This window comes from Candoia aspera, chromosome 2, assembly GCF_035149785.1.
Source record: "Candoia aspera isolate rCanAsp1 chromosome 2, rCanAsp1.hap2, whole genome shotgun sequence".
NCBI classification, from domain to species: Eukaryota; Metazoa; Chordata; class Lepidosauria; order Squamata; family Boidae; genus Candoia; species Candoia aspera.
In genome coordinates, this window is record NC_086154.1 from 9345662 (window position 1) to 9368572 (window position 22911).

Sequence of the window (22911 nt, forward strand, 5' to 3'; positions counted from 1 at the left end):
TTTTACAACCATTTTGTGGTGGTTGTTAAATGAATCACCATGGGCATTAAGCGAGTCATGTGGTCATTAAGCAAATCACATGGTTCCCCATTGATTTTGCTTGCCAAAAGCCTGCCAGGAAGGTCGAAAATGGCAATCATGTGCCAACCAGATGCTATGATGGTCATAAAAGCGAGCCGGTTGCCAAGCTCCCAAATGGTGATCACGTGACTGCAGGGATGCTACAACGGTCTTAAGTGTGAGGACCGGTCCAGTCGTAAGTCGGTTTTTCCAGCACTGTTTTGAGTCTGAACCATCACTAAATGAATGGTTGTTAAGCGAGCACTCTGTATGAATTTCCTCCGTAGGTGTACTGATGTCCCCATCACTGCTCTCTCCAACTTAGCTTACTTCTACGAGCACTGCCCTATGTGACTTCTCTGAGGCCTCTCCAACTCATCTTTCTAGACACCTTTTCCCACACTCAGCCCATTCAAACACAGGCCGGAAACCATGAATTTTCAGCTGGGCCATCAGGTTATCTTTCCAAAAGAAATCTCCCTACACTCGGAACAATGGAACAGTTTCACCCCAGTGTGGATGATCTGGTGCCCGGCCAACTTACTCTCCTAGGGAAAGCATTTCCCACATTCATGGCATCTGTGAGGTTTCGCTTCTGTGTGCGTGTTCTGGGTATCGGCCAGGTGGCCATCGTATGTGAAGTACTTCCCACACGCAGTACATAAAAGGTGCAGCTCCTCGGCTGGGACTTTCTGATCTGGTGCTCGCTCCACCTGGCCATGCTCTTTCTCGCTGTTTTTGGAATACGCAAACTTTTCCAGCCGTGCACGGAGTGACACCTCGGGAGGTGCCGTCTTCCCCGTCGCTTCCTTCCCTTCAATGTTCTCCTTCACACTCTCTTCCATTTTATGGCGCTTCTCGGCTGCCTTTTTCCTTTGCTGGCGCTTGTAATTGCGCCACTGCTCGCGCAGCTCCGCCGTTATGGACGCATTCTTGGGAGCTGATGCCGATGAGCGGCCTCCTGTTTTCTTCGGCGGGGCCTGTGTGCTTTTCTTTGGCTTCTTCGAACCTGCTGAGACAAAGAAACAGCTTCAACGTGATGTTGCCAGAGGAAGAACTGGGGTGTTCTAATGCAGCGATTCTCAACCTCAGCAGCTTTACGATGTGTGGACTTCCACTCTCAACCTCAGCAGCTTTACGATGTGTGGACTTCCACTCCCAGAATTCCCCAGCCCATGTCTGGGCTGGGGAATTCTGGGAGTGGAAGTCCACACATCGTAAAGCTGCTGAGGTTGAGAATGGCTGTCTAATGGAACATTCCACTGGAGGTGTCACTTGAGCGCCACTCTAATTGCTAAACAGGGATGTGAAAAGCTTTTCAAATTCAGAAGGGTCTCGAGCCCCAAACCGTTGTTTTGAATTCTAGTCTTGCTGTTCTGAACGTTACGGCCTCTTGCTTCTAATTTCTAGACCTGGACCTTTTAAAATAACTTTGGTTACAGGAGCCCTGGTGAGAAAGTGGAGAGCGCAACCTCCACCTTCAGAAATCAGCTAAGGTAGCTGGACCTCCCACCTCTATAAATGCTACTCAGCTTTTCTCCAAAAGTTGAGAGCTCGCCATTTGAGAACCGATGACTTTGCTGCAGATCAGCAGAACAACAGTTTTGATTCAAAAGGGCACCTGAGGATGGAGCTGACCTGTTCTCGGCAGAAACAACAACTTTCCTTCCTTCTTTGCATGGCAAGAAAAGAGGAAGAACTTAAGAAACAGCCGGGCTGATCTTTCATGGCTATAAACATGTGCCCTGGATCAAACATACAGGTGCAGAATCCTGCATGCCCACGGCTAGGACTTCAAGGGAAATGCATGGAAGGGGCTGGGTTTTTTGCTCCAGACTCATGGCCATGGGAGAACAGACTTCTCCCCGGGAGCGTGCTGCTGACAGATCTTGTGGCGAATCTGCGTGCGTTGTTATTTACTGAAAACTGGAGGCCTGGCAAAACCATGGTATGCTTATACAGGTAGTCCTTGCTTAACCATCATTTTTTCAGCAACTGTTTGAAGTTATGGTACTTATGCCTGGTCTTCAGAGTTATAGCCACTGCTGTAACCCCGCGGTCACATGAACAAAACTTGGGTGCTTAGCAGCCCACCTGCATTTATGACCACAGGGTCTGCTCCCCCCCCGCCTGTCTCCCCCCATCTCTGCCCTTTTGGCCACCCTGCACTTCACTGCCCTGCACGCTGCCATCACTGGCTGACCTTCACCACCTTCTTCCTCCCGCTGCTGACGAGGCGCACCTCATCAGCAGCAGGAGGAAGGCAGCGAAGGTCAGAGGGGGACAGCAGGGATGGCAGAGTGCAGGGCAGCCAAAAGGGCAGGTATGAAGGGGAGATAGGCAGGTGGGAGGGGTTGAAGGGGGGGCAAGCACGGCAGGGCAGGAGAAGTGTGAGGTCCTGGCCAAATGGCAGCAACCAAAACTGCCAGAACTGCTGTCGCTAAGCGGTGCAGTCATGTGATGTTTCGCCTAATGACTGCATTGCTTAGTGACGGAAATTCTGGTCCCAATTAGGGTCATTAAGCAAGGACTACCTGTATGGTCCTGTCTGTGCCTGAAGCAAGTTACTTGTGCTTCTGAAACAGCGGCTTCTCCATAGGAGTCCCCGATGTAGGCAGAGTCCAGCTCCCATTAGCTTCAGCCACCATGTTCAACGTTCAAAAGGACAAGAGCTACAGTCCAACTGCAATTAGGAAGTCATACTACACATTGTAAACTTGGCTTTACCAGAGGTAATAGAAAATGAACATCAGTAATCACAGCAAGATGACTCCAAAGCATACCACTTTCAAACTTTTCCAGAATCTAACATAATTTCACGTGCCAGTTGGGTCTAGTGGTTAAGGCAACAGGCTACAGACCAGGCAATGGTGAATTCTAGTCCTGCCTCAGGCACGAAAGCCGGCTGGGTGACCTTGGGCCAGTCACTCCCTCTCAGCCCAACCTACCTCACAGGGTTGTTGTTGTGGGGAAAATAGGAGGAGGAAGGAGTGTTAGGCATGTTCGTCGCCTTGAGGTATTTATAAAGATAATAAAGGCGGGATGGAAAATAAATAAATAAATACAATTGATAGATTTGGGTTTGGGACAATCAATTCTGATAGGTATGCCAAAAGGCAGCAGAGATGGAAAATTCACTCCCTAACCAACAGAAACCAAACTCATCCTGGCTTCTGAGATGCCCAGAGATACTGCACCAAAACAGCACAATCGCATGGGCCAGGAACTTTATCTTTATTGAAATCTTTATGAAAGCTGAAGCTTTGAGGGAACCCAATTCTACACCCATGCCCTGTTCTACGCTTTATCCTGCACTCCGAAGAATAGAAGAGGCATGCTGGATCAAAAGAAAGGCTGTATTCCCATAATGGCCAGTTCAATGCTCCTGGAAAATCAGATGAATAAAATAGTGCTCTCCCGTGTTTCCCGAAATCCCCTTTAAACCATCTAAAATGCATTTGTGTGACTTCCAGGGAAGATACGGCCGACTGAGCATGGCTCCACGAACAGCAGAACCGATGACTGCAGCAGAAAGAGGAGCTGGGACCTGATCAGCTCTTTGGCCAGTGCTCTCCGGATCATGGAGAGATCTAGGATTGCCCTCCAGCAGGTTTTAGAGTCCTAGAAGCCGTGGGAAAAACATCCTGCCTATGCCGTGGATCGGCGCCTCTCAAAAAAGAGACTGGGTTTGTCAACCTTCTTTCTTAATTACTTTAAGAAATTGCCTATTACTGAGTTTTTGGATTTTAAGAACCTCGGGAAGGGCTAGCTCTGTTACACCGGGAGATTCTCCTTCTATCCCTGATGAAAGAACTGCTGTGTCAGTTTTAAGATTAACAGGAAAAACTTTTACTTTTGAGAAACAGCAAAAGCAGAACTAAAATGTGGACTTTGGAAAGCTAAGGGGCCAGATGGACTAGGAAGTGTATCTTCTGCAGGATGTTTAAGAGATTAGCAAAATATATATATATATATATATGAAGATTCTGAAATTAACTGAAAGAAAGCCTCTTGTGGAAATGTTTTGGAGAATGGAAATAAACACGTGATAGAGAGAGACTTTGAAGGCTGGCTAGAGGGAACTGAAGATTACATTTAAAGGGGAGGTGATTTTTTAATTATGGAGTATTGGACTTTAGAAGAATTCAAAGCTGTCTGGGAACAGCGTACACAGGATTTACTTTTAAGATTGCCTGGGGAAGAGTTTTTAATTGAATAAAACAGAGATCGAGGCTGATTTACATGTGGATTTGAAGGTGGATTTAAAGATATCAGGTGACAAAAGAGATACCAGAAAGGATGCTGGTTTGGATTTGCAAACTGAAGCTGATTTGACTGTTGTTGGTTTGAAACTTGAGTTAAAAATGCTAGGGGCCGAGTTGGAAAAAGATGCTAAAATGGACTTATGAAAGATAGCAGCTGGTATCTTAATAATCAAAAAGGACACAGAAATAAAAAACCTGAAGACTGACTTGGAAAGCCTCTCTATTTGGGATTAACCACAAGACTATCTCAAATCAATGCAGGTGTTTTTGAGAGGAGATAGAGAGAAACTATCGGAGATGTTCCTGAAAGCAGATAAAGAGAAAATGACAAGAAATCAATCTGTGGGTCCTTCCTTGACAGGATTAAAGAACAAGCTTTCTAAAAGTAAACAGAAGATTTATAAAGTGAACTTACTTGACCAGGGTTAAAATATAAATATAAATATATATATATATAGGTTTCCACTAGTCATTAATGGGACTTTCTTTGAACAGGATTGAATGACGAGGTCTTCAGGATTTGAATACTGGGGAGAGATTTCTTTTGTGTTACTTTTTTGAATATGGGATAAATTAGTTTTTGCAAACTGATCTTTGTGATTAAGCTAAAAATCTGCATATTACTATCCCTGGTAGCTCTTCATAGACTTTTGTTGTTTAAGATTGAAATATGAGTTTTTATCATGTGATTATGGTTAAGAGATGAGATACGGGAAGAAGGGTCTTTTCCCTTTTTTACTGAATTACTAGAGAAGGTGTTAAGTTACGGTGACTGTCTATACTTGTCTGGAGGGAGGGGGAGTCATTTATATATCTTTTTTTCTTTTTCTTCTGTCTATCTCCTTTTACTTCTTTTTCTTTTTCTATACTTTCTCTATTTTTTTGTAGTTCGCATTAGTGTTTTATCGTTGTATTTTAAAACCGTAATAAAAATATAAAAATAAATTGAAAAATGCATTTGCATGTCATAAGCAAGAATTTTCTGCAAATTAGCTATTTGCCAATGCTAGTCGCTAACCATCAACTCCTTCTGTGGTTTGTTTACCCTTCAGGCGCAAGCCAGCATTCCCAGCTTGTCTCTCCCAAACAAGCTATGAATATGAACCTGAGAACAAATCATGATTTCCAACTCTGGCTTATTACAGGGGAACCAGCCAGAGATCCCAGTTTGTATGCCACAGTAGGTGGTAGTACTTAGGCAGATTTGAATGAACCCCTAAGAGCTACCTGGGGCTGGATCTGGTTAGTACTTGGTTGGGAAACCACTGGAAAATCTCAGGGCTGTAGACCAGACTGAGGTCAAAAAAAAAAAAAAAAAAACTCAGAAGAAGGCAGTGACAACTCCTTTCCTGCATTCCCAAAATACCAAATTCTGCACGCTCCTGTTGAACAACATGCACTGCCATGCTGTTGATTCAAGGCAGTGTAGAATTCTTCATTGTGCTAGCTTATGGTGGCATGTAGCAGCTCCTCTGGAATCACACATCTCTGTCCTAACAGCCAGGAATCACACCGAGACGAGGAGTAGGTCTCTAGTGTTTATTACTGCTACATTAGACAGAAAATCCTAACAGACTGAAGAAGCGTGGGAAGAACCCAGACAGGTAAACCCCAAAAGTCAAGGCGGGTCTGATCTGTGTCTCTTTGAATGGCTGCTTAACTCCTCAGTACTACGCATGTGTTTTCCCCCCTGGATCGGGGCCCCCTCCTGCTCGCCATCAGTGCTCATGACATCTCTACAGGCCAGGTTGATTAGCCTTAATGAACACCACCATCCTATTCATGTCGCATCAGCCACACTCCCGAATAAAGTATGGTTGCAAGGGAATAAAGGAATGGGACTTACATCTAAGCAAACACATAGAACATCTTCTCCAGTCTGGTATCCTCCAGGTAACTTGCAGAATTCTCCATCTCAGTGTTTTTCAACCTTGGCAACTTTAAGATGCGTGGACTTCAACTCCCAGAATTCCCCAGCCTGCTGGCTGGCTGGGGAATTCTGGGAATTGAAGTCCACGCATCTTAAAGTCGCCAAGGTTGAGGAACCCTGCTCCCTGTTGTGGTGTTGATCTCCCATAGCCCCAACCAACATGATCAATAGTGAGGAACACTCAAATCTGTTGCTCAGCAACATCTGGAGGGCGACAGGCTCTCTATCCCTCGGATCAGAAGACTGGAACTAATCATGGGTCATGCATGGAGAGCAAGAAGGGCTGCTTTAAAACGAAATGCAGACAAGAGAGTGTAACGTTTCCAGAATAAAATTCCTTACAGCACTGTAACACTTGTAACAGACTTCCACAGAAAAGGGAGGGAATCTTTCTGTTTTTAAATTTCTCCTCTATAAAACTTTCAAAAATTATACAGCTCAATAATGAAGCTTATTAAATACACTAGCCATGCACGATTCTATGTCTACTCTTTATCTCCTTCCCTAATCGATAGGTTTTTTCCCATGAAATACAGCTATCTATCTACCTGGTCGCTAAGGGTTGAAAATGACCTGATGTCACGTAATCAATCAATCAATCAATCAATCCATCAATCAATCAACCAATCGCTGTATTTTCAGAAAACAAAGTAAGTAAAATCAAATGCTTGTTCTAAATATGAATTGGTTCCACCTTACAAATTATTTCTATTCAACCATCGGCATAATGCTGAATCTGCAATTTCAAGTCAAAACACTGTATGCTTGTTAATTTTAGGGAGGTCTTTCAAAAAAGACAATTAGTCTCCCGTGTGTTCCTTTGTTAGACATTCCATCAACCTGATTATGCCGCACGTACAACTATGGCTCACACTTAAATCAACAAACGGTTCGGAGGATATGCCCACCTCTGCTTGCATCCTTACACTTGGAGAAAGGGGGTTTTCCGTTTTCAAAGCCTGCACTGAACTGGTGGGTTCGCTTGTGCCTAGAAAGATTCGAACTCCACTTGAAGTGTCTGCCACATTCATCACATATGTAAGATTTTAGTCCCACGTGGACTCTCATATGTAAAAGATGAGTTGATAACTTATAGGTTTTGTGCCCGCATTTTGAACACGTGTATTTTCTCTCTCCTTGGGGGGCTTTCATCCTTTTCACAGATTTGTTCCCCCTCTTGTGCACTTTTAGATGAATTTTGAGGGCGGAGGGCTGGATGAAGATCTTCTCGCAATCGGGACACTTGTAGGGCTTCTCGTTCGGGTGAGTCCTCTTGTGCCGCACGAGGTCAGACAGGTAGTAGGTGCGGTGCCCGCAATCGAGACATTTGTGCTTCTTCTCGCGGTCTTCGTTTCTGCTTTTCTTCACGTTATTCCTCTTATGACAAGCAGATTTTCCTTTTCTGTGCCACTGCCTGGGATGTAATTTAGGCGAGGCCTCCGTCTTAAAAGACCCAGAACTTGGAGAAACAGCAGCAGAGATGGCCTCTCTAGATGGCCTCTCTAGAAGGCCTTCTAGTCCCACTTCTTCCCGCTGAGGGTTCTTCGATAAGATGTTAATCAACTCCTCATCATCTGTGGGGATATAGACATTATACGGATTAGGGGACAGCTGCTGCCCATGGAAAACGGGGGGGAAAAGGCAAGTGAGCCCCGTTCCTGCTTCTGATTTGGAAGTTCATTAAGCAGCAACCATGGACGTTCAGGTTTGTCTCTGAAACCAAAATAACGCAACAAGGAAAGAAATTTATTTTCTTACTCTGTAGTGAAATCCAGAAGCTGTGTTTTACTCCACTGCCCTCATAACCCCTCTCCTCACGGTGCAGGCTGGGCCCTAAACTAAAGTTATTGTCTTTTTACTTGCTGGCTTTTCTTCTGAAATTTCTAAGCATGTATAGGTAGTCCTCGCTTAACGACCATTTGTTTAGTGGCAGTTCAGACTTACAACAGAGCTAAAACACCATCTTGAGACCGGTCCTCACGCTCGTGACCATTGCAGCATCCCTGCGGTCACGTGCTCACAATTTGGGCACTTGGCAACTGGTTCGCATTTATGACTGTTGCAGCATCCCGTGGTCACGTGATCGTCATTTTCAACCTTCACGGCCGGCTTCTGGCAAGCTAAATCAATGGGGAACTGCATGATTCACATAACGACCATGTGGTTCACTTAGCACCCAGTGATTTGCTTAATCGCCACAGAAAAGGTTGTAAAATCAGGTCGTATTCAATTAATGACCACTCTGCTTAGCAACCGAAATTCCAGTCCCAAGTATGGTCGTTAAGCAAGGACTACCTTTAGTGAAGTTTTGCTGGAAAGCAATTGCACTAGAAGGCTCTGAGACTGATTCTTAAGTTGAACTTCAGTACACACGCATCTTTATTTTTTAGAATTCTATTCCATTTCATTTTTATGGAGAGCTGTTAGAATACTATCACTAATCTCTTTCTGTAACCTGCTTTTGCTTGCACGCTATTATTTTGGCTCCTGGCTGTAAATCAAGGAAGGTAAATTCCACTCTTCTAAAGGCCCTGAATTCTGACTGGACCGAGTGGCTGCAATTTGGCCCTCCATGCAAGAACCAAGAAAAGTTCATTTGGACATTCAATGGAATGCCTCAACTCAGAAAACCAACCAGCAATTCTCCTCATGGCACCATTTTAACACGCCTTTAAAACATGGGCCGTTTGGAAAAATGGGTCTGCAAAGCAGAATGTAAAATGAACAGTTTAAAGCACTAAATAAATAATTGTCTTTCTACAACTGCCTTTCCAGATAGGATACCGTTAACCCTAAAGAAAAATGGAGCAGGCCAAGATTAACGACGACTTGTTTCTGATTGTCCTGGGAATTCCCATCAGGGACAAGATTTGAATAAAAAATCTTAACCCCTTGGCCCCAGTGCTGGGCTAGCGTTACAGCGCTAGAAATTGGGAGTTAAGGCAGGCAAGTCAGCTCCCACCAATGGCATAGGTTGTGGCCACACCAGGTGATGGACCTCAGCCGAGCCACACGCAAACCAGGAGGAGGATGCGTGAGGGAGAACCTACGGCTTCCCTGTGATGCTACTGGACGAAGGATACTTTAGCCGGTAAGTGTCCCAACAGCGCTCTTGAATAAAGCTCTCACGTTGCATTTGTAAGGTTTCTATCCTGCCTTTTGTTCAAGAGGTCGAAGATGACTCTTTCAGATAGAAAGCAAGCGCCTTTGGGCAGAGACACGCATCAGTGTTATCCATTCGTTTATCATCATGGGAAAAAGTAGAATCATTGAACTAGATGGGACTTCTATAGCCCTAGTCCGGGGTTTCTCACCTTGGCAACTTTAACATGTGTGGACTTCAGCTCTCAGAATTCCCCAGCCATTCAATGGGGAATTCTGAGAGGCTGGCTGGGGAATTCCAGGAGTTTGGCTTCAGATCTTAAAGTTGTCAAGGTTGAGAAACACTTCTAGTCCATCGAATTCCTGAGCAATGGCTACTGAACCTTCGCTCTTCCACTGTCTGAGCTAAGCTCTGCTGACTTTAAAGACCAGATGAGGTCAAACCAAGCTCGGGTCTGCGTTTTTCAGATCTGCATTAGTTCTCCAAGACCTCCCTGTTTATTGACTTCTTTTAACTCAATGTACCATGGGCTGAGTCTGTGATCTACGTGCAAGCAAGTTTTCTTAACTGATCTACAGACCACCTTGAGATTCTTCATCTTCCTACTTCCTGGGTCATTTGACTCTCAGTGGCTTTTCATGTTTGCCATGAGCCCCAAAGCCTTCCCAGAGACGAAGGGGTAACACACAATAAATCTGATTTGCAGTTTACCTCATAGGACTAAGGAAAAAAGGAAAAAAAGGGATCAGATGTCTCCCAATTACCACTCCGAATGCCTTGTTCGTAGAAAGAAAGCAGGATTGAAATATTTCACGTTTAATAACTAGTAATCTAGCTTCTACCCACCACTAAGCGTAACATCACATTCTGCAACAACAGCATTGGGTACGGACGCTTGCTGACTGGATATATGGATCTGCTGATGTCTGGTGAGGGCTGAGGACCATCCAAAGGACTTCCCACAGTCGAAGCATTTGTAAGGTTTTCCTCCGGCGTGGATCCTGAAATGTTTAACAACGTCTGATAATCTTTCGGCTTGGTATTCACATTTTGTACAGGAATGTTTTTTCATCTTCTGAAGTTCTGAGGTCTCATAGCCTCTCAGAGAAGGCTGATCATTGCAAGGTTGATCACCTTCCACCTCATCTTCCAACTTGATTTTTTCCTGCAGAGAAGCCATGTTTCTTGACTTCTCCTTGCCTGTAAGGACAATGCACAAGTTAGATATACAATGCTGGGGACCTTATCAAGTCCAGCTAATAACAGCTGATCAAGCTGTTGCTTAAAATCAGTGAGAGAGAGACTGACACAGTGAACAAATGCCATAATTAACCTGGGAGTGTATCAGCAGAAAACACTTTTTACCAATTTTCTCTCAAGGCCAGACAGAGCAACAAATTATTGTTTAATTGGAATCTGGGCTCGCGATAGTGCTTGGGAACTGTTCTAGTTTAATAACAATACCGACATTTGCATTTCAGAACAAGGTCCATCCAGGAACGAGAAAGCAAGGGAAGACTAAATGAGCTTTTGATCAAAAGAAGGAAAAAGAACTCTGCCTTTTTTTACTCACTTTTATGAAGATCAGATAAAGGAATGATTCAACAGGACAATGTAAGTGGAATTTGTGTATTATAGATTTCTCTGCCTGCCATCGTTCATTGTTAAAAGTGTTAATTTTATAACAAGAGTTAAAAATGAGGAGTTAATATGAAGCTGAAATGACTCACTTTTACAATTGTTAAGGCAGCCCAGCTTCAAAAAGTCTCTGGGCGGCTTATAATATCCATTATGGGAGTTAAAAAGCAACATTAAAACAACGATTGCCTGGAAAAAAATCACATCAGTAACATCCCCACAAAATTGGACTGGGACTCCACAGATACCCTAACCCCAGCCTGGTTAGGTTTTCAGAGACACATCACATTTTGTTCCCCTAGAAAGTTATGTCCCTTAATGACTCTGATCTAGGACAAACACCTCCTTGAATCTACGTGGAGAAGAAAGGATCCATACTGCAAGCAACTGGACCTCCTGCTCAGATCTTCTCTAACTGAAGTTTTTACTGGTCCCCCTCCTCCCTGACTTGCAGTGTTCTCCATAAAGCCAGGTTTGCAGAAGCGAATGGCAACGCTTTTAGTTATGGAAAGCAACCTTCCTCAATCTGGTGTCCTCTGAAGATGTCAGGTAGTTGTGAGGTTGTGGACTGGGAATGCTAAAAGCTGCACTCCTGACATAGGAGGGGCATCAGAAGAAAGACTGCCCTTCAGCAGGGGGCATGATTTTGGGGTCAAGGACACATCTAGAATGTAATATACATGGCACCCATTGGATACTGGCCTATTTACGAAGTATCTAGCATGGTGGGCACCAGTTGAATTAGACTTCAAGGATGTCCTCTACCATCCCATTCAGAGCTCTAAACCTTTATTCCTGCAGAGAGAGATAATGCTCAAAATTGGTACTTGGTCTTGCAGGATACCTGATTCCTATTTCCAGTTATTTAATTACAAGGATGGGAAAGGGGGCCAGGGGATCAGGAGGGAACACACTGGCACGTGCCACACTGCCTACCCCTGCAGCGTCAAATCACTGAACTCAGAATAACGCTCCAGCAAATAGTGGGGCAGAAAATCTCACCCCATGCAGGGAGATGCTTCAACTCCCATCACTGCATCAGAAGCCAGCTTTTAAAGTGCCTTTAAAACCCTCTATGTGTCTGGATGCCTAAGTTCTGGGATGAAATCAAAAGGGATACAAGTTGAACTGCACAATCACAAACCAAAGGATAAACTGTACCTATCATTGAGGATACACAGAATTTCCTTCACCATTAGCATCTACCAAGTTAACCTATAACTGGTGTAGGCTTTCACTGTTGGGCAAAGTTGGGCTTCAGAGTTCAGTGACTGGGCTCCTGTCTTCCGACCAGAGACCAGCCCTCACCAACCTGCACCAATCAGAAACCAGCTTGGCTAAAGGCCAATCAGAAGTCAGGATATCTGGCTATAAAGAGAGAAGCTGAGTCAGTTCCTGCTCAGCTGCTTGTGGTCTGCACGGCGGATCCCTTTGCCTCTGAAAATGCCAGCCACAGTTGCTGGCAAAACATTGGGAAATCTGTTGTCTAGACCATGGCTACTAAACCCTGAAGCCCAACGCCGCCCAATTTAACCTGTAATTTATCGCTGAGAGGAAGAAAGAACAAGATGAATGACAACATTGCTATATAAAGACTGATAGGCTTTCTCCCCACATAATGAACATTTTACTGGTAAGCCGGCAGTAATGAAAGAGAAAAAGAACAGGAATGTTGGCAAAGATTCTGAAGAGTTCTATCTATATTGGCATGGAATAGCAAAAAAACCCTGCTTTTTAAAATAATAATTGTATTAGAGATTATAATTGAAAAGATAAAAGCTAATACAAACTAAAAAAAACTACTTAAGAGTAAAAAGAAAAATTAGGAAGTGCAGAAAAGAAAAAAAAGTAAAGAGAAAAGAAAAAGGGAAACTGTATCTATAAAGAAGTAACTACCCCCTTCATCACAAGTATAAACAATTTTTAGTAATTTGTCAACTTCTCTTAAAATACAACAAATTATCTGTTCCTCCCATATCTCATCTCTTAACTATAAACAAAATCTTAAAACCTTGTCATTCATTCCTAGCCAGCAAAAGTCCATTAAAGGTTACCAGAGGTAACTACATTTCTATTTTAACCTTGATCAAATAAACCAACTTTATATTCCTTCCCTGTACTTTTAACAATCTTGGTTTTTAATCCCTTCAAACAGTGTCCAAAAACTGGGTTTCTTTTCATTTTTTCTTTATCCCTTCTCAGAAAATCCTTCAAAACTTTAACTGGACTCTTTTGTAAATCCAGTATAGAAAAGTTATCCAAATCACTCTTCTGGCTTGTTATTTGTAAGTTCCTTTTAATTATTAACCCATCAACTGGTTTCATTTGTATATCCAGCATATCATCTTTTTCTCTATCATTCTTGTAGCTTGTCATTTTAAAATCCACATTCAAATCAATTACATTCTTATCCAGTAGAGCTTGTTCCTCTTCTATAACATCATTTGCACACCATCTATCCAGGATAACAGATACTTTTAAAATCAACTTCTGAGTCCACTGTTCACAAATATCCTTAAAAAGGTCCAAAGTTAAAAGTATTTTGCTCCATTCTGTATTAAGTATTCTTCTCCTTTAATTGTAATCCTTAGTTTCTTCTAGCTCCCTTTAGTGTCCAACCTTCAAAGTCCCATCTTATCATGTTCTTCCCCCCCTAAGGAATCCAAACAGTAGCAGTTTCCCACGGGAAGGATCCTTATAATTAATTTCAAAGTCTTATTTCAAATCCATTTGCACCCTTAGTCAGTAACGTTCCAAAATCAACACTCTAAACACCCTTTTGCTGTTTATTCCCCAAAGTATTTTTTTTCCTAAATCCTTATCCTTTTAAACTCGTACTTGAAACTTCTTTCACTAAGGAGAAGGAGATTCACTCAGTGAATGCCGTTCCAAAGGTTAATATTGAAAAAGCCATAAAAAAAATAATTCCCAAAGTGGTAAGAAATGAAGCTTGGTTGAGTTTTATGTCTGTGTCGGCTACGTTATGACTGTGAGCTTAGACGGAATCCCTTGACTCCCATCCACTCGCACAAGCCAGCCACAAAAACCTTGGTTCCTGCGGTCTACTCATGAGGATCGGCTGTCTGGAATACCTGTGGGCAATCTCGCACTCTTTCCTCTCTCCGGAGAGATTTTGCTGCGATCCAGCATCTGGCCACCTATCTCCACTGTAATCACGGTCCCCGCTCCTTCGGGGACGTTTAACTCGCCATGTCCTCACCGGAAGTGCAATAAAACTGTTGTCAATGTACGAATGCCAGATTAAACAGAAAGGGGAGCATAATAAAAGAGAAGGAAGAATGATTAGTTATCAGCCAGGTCATCACACCTACCTCTGTGGGTTATCTTCTCTTCTGCGAGAAAGGTATCAGAAAGGGGCATCTTTTTAGAACATGCATTGCCTTTCCGATGTTGATAAAGATTATATGGCAACCTGAAGGTTTTTCCACATTCGGGGCAATTACAGGGTCTTTCTCCTGTGTGGACTCTCATGTGTTTAATGACTTCTGAAAGCTTTTCAGCTCTATGATCACAATCAGGGCACTGGAATTCCCCTTTCCGAGGGCTTGGAAGTTTCTTCAGTGTCACCTTTAAGGTCTTCACCCCATACAGATGAGAGAGCTCCAGTTCTTGAGATTTCCTTGGACGCAGCCTTGAAACAGGGTTAGATTCGTTGATCTCAGCACTCAGCAAAACAGTGGAGGACTCTCCTGGCTGGGACTTTTGCTCCTGCGTAGAATTATTTTTGCCCTTATTTGATTCACTAGCACCTATGGGAACAAATACATTGATATACAACCACCTGCATTAGGAATGGGGGAAAAAAACAAGGCATGGAGACAGGCATATGGAAGGTCAACTGGGTAACAGTAACTGAACAACTGAAAGGCACCCAAAATCAGAGGAAACATCCTGTTTGCAAAGTGTTGTGAGGATCTGATGGCTTGCAGGCTCCATTCTCCTTACCCTTTATCCCCAGGAAGGGATACAGAAGCGCACTGCCTCTAAGTTGGAGTAGCACTCACTGCTAGCCGTTCCAGAGACTAACAAACCACCATACGTGCAAGAAGTATCCTCTCTGTCCTATCCCACTCAGCTTCCTGCTCAAGGCTAGAAAGTTACTTTCTGAGAAAAATCAGGAACAATATTACTAGGATGTTGAACTCTGGCCCTGGCTGATTCTTTGGCCAAAGCTGATGGGAGAGTCAGAATCAAGCTTTGAACTTCTGCACTTCCTCCTTCCCAGGCAACTGTCTGAGCTGCGCTGGGAAGAGGCAAGAAGGGTGTATCTTGTTCAGGACCCTGCAAAACAGATTAAAAAAATGAAAGACCACCTATGATAACAAGATATGTAGCTTAAATGATCCTGATCCCTAGCTAATCTAGTCTCCCACCTGTACTGTGATGGGAGCACAAAGTATTCCAGATTGAGGCCATGTACCATATGAGCCGTCTTTGCTTTCTTTAGCCCAGCCTTTCCCAATTTTCTGCTTTCCAGAGACTCAATCCCCGTAAGAGGAGGCCTTGGCTGCGCTGACTCGTGCCCTTATCACTATGAGACTTTGATTATGTGCCATCAAGTCAGTGGTGACTCCTAGCAACCACACAGATAGACCTAATCCAGGGTGATGTGTCTCCAACCAGGCCCTTCAAGTCTTCCAACAGGGCAACCATCGCCTCTGTAATTGAGTCCATCCATCTTGCTGCTGGTCCTCCTCTTCTTCTCTTGCCTTCCACCTTGCCCAGCATCAGAGCCTTCTCCAGAAAGCTGGGTCTTGGCATAATGTGTCTGAAGTAGGATAACTTGAGCCTGCTCCTTTGTGCCTCGAGTTAGAACTCTGGGTTAATTTGTTCGATGATCCATCTGTTTGTTTTCTTGGCTGTCCGCGGTACTCTCCAGAGTCTTCTCCAACCCCAAAGTTCAAAGGCGCCAATACTCTTCCTATGCTGCTTCTTCAAAGTCCACTTGCAGTTCCGTGTCAGGGAAAACCACTGCTTGAGAGATTCTCACCTTATCAAGTGATTAGACTACTGCAACGTACTCTGCAGGGCGCTACCTTCAAAGGCCCAAAATGGAAATGCCAGTTTTTGACTGGTACCATCATTATAACCACATGACACCTACCTTGAAGACCCTGCATTGGCTACCGAGCTCCCGGATGCAATTCAAAATGCTCACATGCAGCCGTATATGGCTGGGCACCACGGTATCTGCATTCTGAAAATGCCCCTCTCCAGGACTGGGACTGACTTCCTCTGTGATGGCCTTCTAGAAGCCACCATATTATCGATTTGCTCTTGTGGCATTGCTTCACTCTTATTTATTATTTTATTATACTCCAGTGTGTTGCGACAAGCGGCCAACAAGAAGATTTGACGGCACAGAGGAGGGAGGGAGGGAGGAGCAGTCCCCAAACAAGCTTGCCCAAGCTGAAGTGCAAAATATCAGAAGGACCATCTAACTGAGGAAAGTCGACTATTCCATCACGAAATGGTCAGTCCTCCAAAGAGCTGACAAACAACATAAAAGAGGTAAGCAGATGTGTCACGGAAGTTTTTTAGACCGTTAGCTAGAAAGAAAACGTTACGCTTTCTGCCAGTTCCAAATTACTTCTCAACTATAATATTCCATCAGCTTTTGCTTTACACTCTGCAAGGTTTCCTGCCCAGTTCTGAGAGCATGTCTTTAATAATAGTAATAATAATAATAATAATAATAATGCATTAATTCATGTGTCTCAGACCCACCTCTAAGCATTATCTGCCGTGAGGAAAACCTCCTGTACGTGTGGAGACCCCGATGCCTAGACAGGTTCGAGCGCCACTTGAAAGCTTTGCCACACTCGGGGCATTCGAAAGGCTTCTCGTCTGTGTGGACTTTCCTGTGTTCGGTGAGGCCTGACATGGTACTTTTTATGACTCCACATTCAAAGCACATGTATTCCTCTTTCATTTGGCAGCCAGAGTTTCTTGTCGAGCGCCTGGTGGAATCACCCAGCGGCAGGTGGATCTTCAGGTGATTCTCAAAGTATGTCCTGCCTCGGTATGTTTTCCCACATTCAAGGCACTTATGCAACTCTTTTGCTGCATGGGACTTCATGTGTCTTAGCAAATCGGAATAGTAGTAACTTTTGTGCCCACACTCAGAGCAAGCATGCTTCTTCTCCGGTGGGTAGTATTTGCCCTTTTTCTTAAAGGCCCTTCTCCGGCGTCGAGTGTATTTTCTCCTCTGCTCCCCTTCCTGTTGCCTGGGACACAGCTGTTTCTCAGGGTCAAGGGGAGAAGCCTCAGGACTCAAGGAAACGGTGCCTGGGGATTCCATTGGCTGGGCCTCCAGTCCATCTTCTGCCTCGGAAATGGGCTCCTGAAAAGTCTCAATTTTGATCTCTCCTATGATTCGTCCACCTGGTGGGAAAGGCAAGAGAAACCACAAGAAATCACTTTCCTATGAGGAACCGTATGGTATGAGTTTGCTTCAGCTGAACAGTGAGGTGAAACGACATCAAGGAAACGTGGGCCATGAACTCATTCACAGCCTTCAAATTCAAGGGATCTACCTTGAATTTACAGTTTCCACTTTCTGAAACCCGACATTTCACCAGCTGGTAACAAGATGCACGGAAACAGTGGATAACTGGAACTGACACAACTCTTATTTGCATTTCTGGGGAATACCCTTGGAAGTACATATATTTTATACACAGTGGAAGCACTGCCTCATCTTTCTGCACTTTGAGCAGACTGGGACTTCTCTGAATCCTACAGCATAATCAAGAATATCAGGAGTGCAGTGACAACTCCCTCTCCCAGCTTCAAACTCCTGCAAATCACACCGAGGTCTCCCAAACAGACTGCAAGAAATCTTCACTGCTCCCCAATCCTTGGGAAGTCACGTCTTAAAATGGCAAGGAAGAAGGGGGATTCAATAAGAAATGCTGCATTCTAGAGGGAAATAAAGAATGATTCAGGATAGATTTATCCATTCCTTTTTCCTGGGGTGTTTTTTGGGGGGAGAGGTCAATTTATTTTCTAAACAATGTAAAGCTTGTAGTTTAGGCTTCACACTAGTGCTCTATTGTGTTTTCCACCCCAGAACGATGGGAAACGATGTCGCTGAATCACACTACTGCATTTTGGAGAAGGCACTTAAGAGCAGGAAATGGAGGCTGGCTGGGGGTTGGGGGTTGCTCATCCGCATTCGGACTGAAGATGGTTGCAGCACCTACAGATGTTGGCTTGAGGCCACCAAACAAGAACTTGAGTGATAGGTTTTTTCCCCCTCTCAGTCAGGATGGTTGTTAGGCACACACAGACTTACCAAAGAGGGTGTCAGGGACTCGGTCTCTGTGTTCAAGTCTTTCCTGGAAGGTGGCTTCGGACTGATCAGCTTGGGAGATGACTTCAGGTGTAGGAACCAAGAGTCCTTCTTGGGTGGAAATGTGAAGAACAGACGGAGGAGAAAGGAAAACAAACTAAGAAACAGACAGGGAGTCAGGATAACTGGGAATTCTCATCCCATCTGAAGGGAAGTCATAATCCAGGACTCCTGACCTAAACTACTCCAGAGCCTGAGAAAGTCAAAGGTACATACGGCTGACTCTGCCTCTCTGGGATACGAGACAAGCCATTTTGGAACTAATGACAGCAGCAGGATGTGGTAGATGCAGCAACCATTATCAGAAACAGTACTGTCAAGGTGCTTTGAAACTGGAAAGCCAGAATCCCAAGCTGGCATAGTTTGGGTGGTGCTAGTTTATCAGCGTCTTCACGTACAGAAACAGCGTAACACAGGCGAGGGTCAACAGCCGCAAAGAAGCAGGGCCAGAATGCTGGACAAGGTGAGCTTAAGGCAACCCTGCACCCTTCTCAATGCAGACGGTGATCCTTGCTTTCAGTGGTTTGAACTCCTGGAAAGCAAACTTGGGCCTGAGTATAGTGTCTAGTAGAGTATCTCCGATGAGAGAGACTCACCCAAAGCATTGACACTGCCGCCATTCTCCTGAAAGACTTCCCAGTGTATGGGCTTCTGATCAAGGCTTAACTCATCCTTCACATCTATGGGCTCCTGAGAGAGGAAGGAATGAATGGCAGGTTTAGTTCTGGTCCCTCAAGCTTTTCTTAAAAGACACATTAGCCACAGGACTTTGTCTTCTAACTAATACAGAACTGACAATCAGAGCTCAGTGGATTGCATTAACAACTCCATGCTAATTAAGTTTCCTTCCCTGCCGGCTTAAGCTCCACCAATTTAAATCCAACCCTTAAAGCAAATTTAAAAAGGTGTTCTTTTAAAGCCTTTTAAAAAGCCAACAAATATGACTTAAGGCCCTCTACTCCAGAGGGAGGGGATTCAAAGCACTGCACCAGCTACAGGAAAGGTTTGAGTCTGAGTCAAACCTGCAGCCCCGGTGGGCGAACGGCCTCCCATGATCCCAATCAGTTCAGATTAATATATGATCACTTATGATCAGTGAGATCAAACAGAAAGAGGCGTTCTTCAAGCAGCTCTATAGTTCCTTTTATAAGTAATAACCAGCACTTTGGATTTCACCCAGAAGCAAACATGGCCAGTATAATGCTTTCAGAATCAGTATAATGTGGCTTATTTTTCTAGAGACCAACTTGGCTGCTAGACTGTATACTAAATGAATTTATGCTTTAATGGGTTTTAGTAGAACCAACGCAACTTTAAGACCACTTTCTTCCAGAAAGAGACACAGTGAGCATATCAACCAAAATTGATAAACAGTGCTTCTGGCCATTGCTTCAGTCTGGGAGACAAGAGAAATGTGAATTCAGAAGCTTCTTCAAACTTTGTTCCTACTCCTTCTGGAAGGGTGTAACCCAGTTCAGAAGACCTAACCTCTCTCCGCAATTGTGACTCAGCTCCATGAGAACCTCCATTTTATCTGGATTTGTTTTAAGGCAATACGTGCTTTAATTAAGCTCTCATACTGAGAGTCTACACACCTCAGCTGTCCCAGCCCCAGCTGTTTCCAGTCCTGTTGATGGATGGACTGCACCCGAATTCCTTGTGGATGCAATTTCACTGGCTGTGAAACCCAAGAACAGAAGTCAAAAAAGGAGGTGGAGAAAGGAAAAGAGAGAAAGAAGGGTAAGTACTTTATTTAGCATCCACTGTCACCTTAGAATTGTAAAACATTAAACTCTCTAGCTCATCGGTGTTATCTTCACTAGCATATAGTTTTAGGATAAATTTTAACACAGGTAAAAGATAAACATGAAAATATATAAATACAAATAGCAAAAAGATAAAAGAAAAAGTGCAGAGAACAGTACAAATAAAAAAGACATATAAAGAAGCAACTTCTGATCTTCTTTACAGCAGTAGCAAACTCCTCCCTCTTTAAGCCTACATTGCAGGGTTCTCGTCTTCCCACATTCAACCCTTTTTAATCAGCAAATCCATAAACCACCAATTCATTTTTCCCATTTTCAGCAAAAAGTCCATAAGGAGGCTGCTCATCAATGCTATCTTCTTTTCAGCCCGTTGGTGTAGGCACGTTTTATACCCAACTGTTTAAGAATTTTCTTAAAATCTCTTGGGCCACAAAGGGCTTGGCTCATCCACACAGCCAAAGCATAAATCCACCGACACATACACACACCGTAAGAGGAACAACTCAAGCTGACTGCCCAGCTACCGACTTTTCCGTGTCAGGAACAGCAACCCCACTCACACATCTTTAACTTCACAAAAGAGCCATAGAGGTAGTTCTCAACCTACGACCATTGGTTCAGCGACCCAAGTTACAACAGCGTTGAACGAATGGTGGTTACGACTGGTCCTTGGAGTTCCGGCCGTCCCAGCACGCCTGCAGTCACTTGACTGCGACCTGGGTGCTTGGCAACCAGTTCACACTTACGACCGGTCGCCAACCACCCTGCGATCACATGAACGCCACTTGCAACCTTCCCTGCTGGCTTCCCCAGAAAGTCAATGGGGAAGCTGGCAGGGAAGGCTGCAAGTCGCTTGCACACCCCCGCGCACCCTCCCTGACCCTCCCCTCCCCTACACGTACTCCCTTCCCTGCACCTCTCATGCACCCTCCCCCCGCACCCCCATGCTCCCTCCCCCACCCGGAAGCAGCCACTTACCTGCCTGCCAGCCTGGGACTTGCAACCTCCTGCCGGACTCCCCTCTGACTTTTGGTTGTGGGAAGCCAGCAGGAAGTTGCCTCACCTAATGGCCATGGGATCCACTTAATAACAGCAACTGGGACTGCAGGAATTGCTGTTGCTAAGTGTTGTGGTCACACTTTACAACCACATCACTTAGCAACCGATTTTCCAGTCCCAATTGCCGTCATAAGTCGAGGACTACCTGTACAAGTTACTCTTCCTTCCCGACAATGGAGTATAACTCCTTCCCCGCCCAACCAATTTCCCACTCCCACTTCCGACTGACCTCCGAGATAATGCTGCCTCTGCCTCCCCTCGGACTCCAGAGAACTAACTGTGACCTCTGGCAGAGGAACCTGAAAGAACAAAGAACCAGCTGTAGATCACGGCCTCACTGCATTTTCCCACTCTATACTTTTACCTGGTCGGCAATGAAAATGTTACATCTGGATTAATACTGGCTGGGCACATGCAACACTTAACTTGGTTACTGAATTAACCACTTTGTGGCTTCACACAACATTACAGATCTAAGCCAGCTTAAAGCTAACAATCCCTATCATGGGCTTTCAGCCACTCAGGGGCTGCCTCACGGATGGCGATCAGAAGCCTCTGCACTAACCAAAGAGAGAGGGCGTTCCGGTCTCAGGGGTAAGTCTCTCACCTGCCAGTCACAGGTCCTGGGCGCATGACGGCGGCCCATCAGGAAATCCTCTGCCAACGCCACCATTTCGACGCAGTCCTTTGGCCCGCACTCCCGCACCCAGTTCTGGACTTCAGCCGGCAGCATGCCCAGAAGCTGCTCCTGGATGATCATCTCCAGGATCTGCTCCTTGGTGTGCTTCTCGGGTTTCAGCCACTGGCGGCAGAGCTCCTGGAGCTGGCTGTACACCCCCCGCGGCCCCTCCAGCTCCTGGTAACAACACTGCCGGAAGTGCTGCCGTTTCATTTCCATGCGGAGGGCGTCTGCTCGCAGGATGGCGGCCTTCACCTTCACGTAGTCCCCCCTCTCTCGGGCGTCCAGCCTGAAGAAGGACTGCTCCACTCCTCCCCGCAATGCTGGCAGGAGCTGGCCCACCCATTCTTCTCGGGGCCACCGGCAAGCTTCGGCGACTTGCTCAAAGGCCGCCAGAAACGCCCGAGCGTCATCCCAGGGCACCGCGTCTGTTAGCTGAAGGCTTCCCCGGCCCATGTGGGCCGGCTGCAGGGTGCTCAGAAATGCCTGCCACTGGGCTTCCCACTGCTGGGGTAGCCCCACATCTGGCTGCTGGTTCAGCTGTCTTGGCACCCCCTTAAAATACATCACCTGGACGATGCGTGGGACTTTTCCCGAGCCCTCTAAGCCCTTTTCCATGTCTTGTCCCTTGCTCCGAAAATGAGATGCACCACAGGCAGCTCCTTGGCCTTTTGGTGTCTCTCAAAGATTTCAATGGGCCTTTCCTTCAAAAGAACCCCATAAAGGGGGATTGGGGTGGGGAGGCCTTTCTGGAAGATAAATAACCAAGATTAGCACATAAAAAGACTCAAAAAAGAATGTTAAAAAGCTTGAAAAAAAGAAACATTTCTCTTGTCAGTGTTTTAACTTGACTCCCGTTTTCTCAAATCAGTTTAACATAGAGCAACTTTTAGATCGTGTGGGGACTGGGATAACTACAAGGGGAAAATGACAGGGGTGCCTAAAATTCAGAAGGCCTTTACAGTTCTCCTTTGGGGGAGTGTTTCCCAGGAGACAATATCTTTCAAACTATGGACTGGATCGGCGGTCTGCCGCC

At 44.9% G+C, this 22911-nt stretch overlaps 2 protein-coding genes across 3 annotated transcripts; both read right to left on the reverse strand.

The window, feature by feature from the left end:
- Window positions 1–332: 332 nt before the first annotated feature.
- On the reverse strand, window positions 333–18546 carry LOC134492062 (zinc finger protein 11-like). Of its 2 annotated transcripts, XM_063296182.1 has the most exons (6): window positions 18315–18546; window positions 16745–17401; window positions 14329–14766; window positions 10205–10558; window positions 7164–7829; window positions 333–1069 (listed from the first exon to the last, which is right to left on the reverse strand). In XM_063296182.1, the coding sequence occupies exons 2-6, from the start codon at window positions 17316–17318 to the stop codon at window positions 609–611; spliced, it is 2493 nt and encodes an 830-aa protein (XP_063152252.1). In that variant the 5' UTR covers window positions 17319–17401; window positions 18315–18546; the 3' UTR covers window positions 333–608. The 2 variants fall into 2 exon arrangements, with proteins under 2 accessions (XP_063152252.1, XP_063152253.1); XM_063296183.1 differs by lacking the exon at window positions 14329–14766 and having other exon boundaries at window positions 18315–18543.
- A 382-nt stretch (window positions 18547–18928) lies between these two features.
- Window positions 18929–22620, reverse strand: LOC134492144 (zinc finger and SCAN domain-containing protein 21-like). Its single transcript, XM_063296315.1, has 4 exons — window positions 21804–22620; window positions 21426–21495; window positions 19967–20049; window positions 18929–19061 (listed from the first exon to the last, which is right to left on the reverse strand). The coding sequence occupies exons 1-4, from the start codon at window positions 22491–22493 to the stop codon at window positions 18936–18938; spliced, it is 969 nt and encodes a 322-aa protein (XP_063152385.1). The 5' UTR covers window positions 22494–22620; the 3' UTR covers window positions 18929–18935.
- Window positions 22621–22911: the final 291 nt, after the last annotated feature.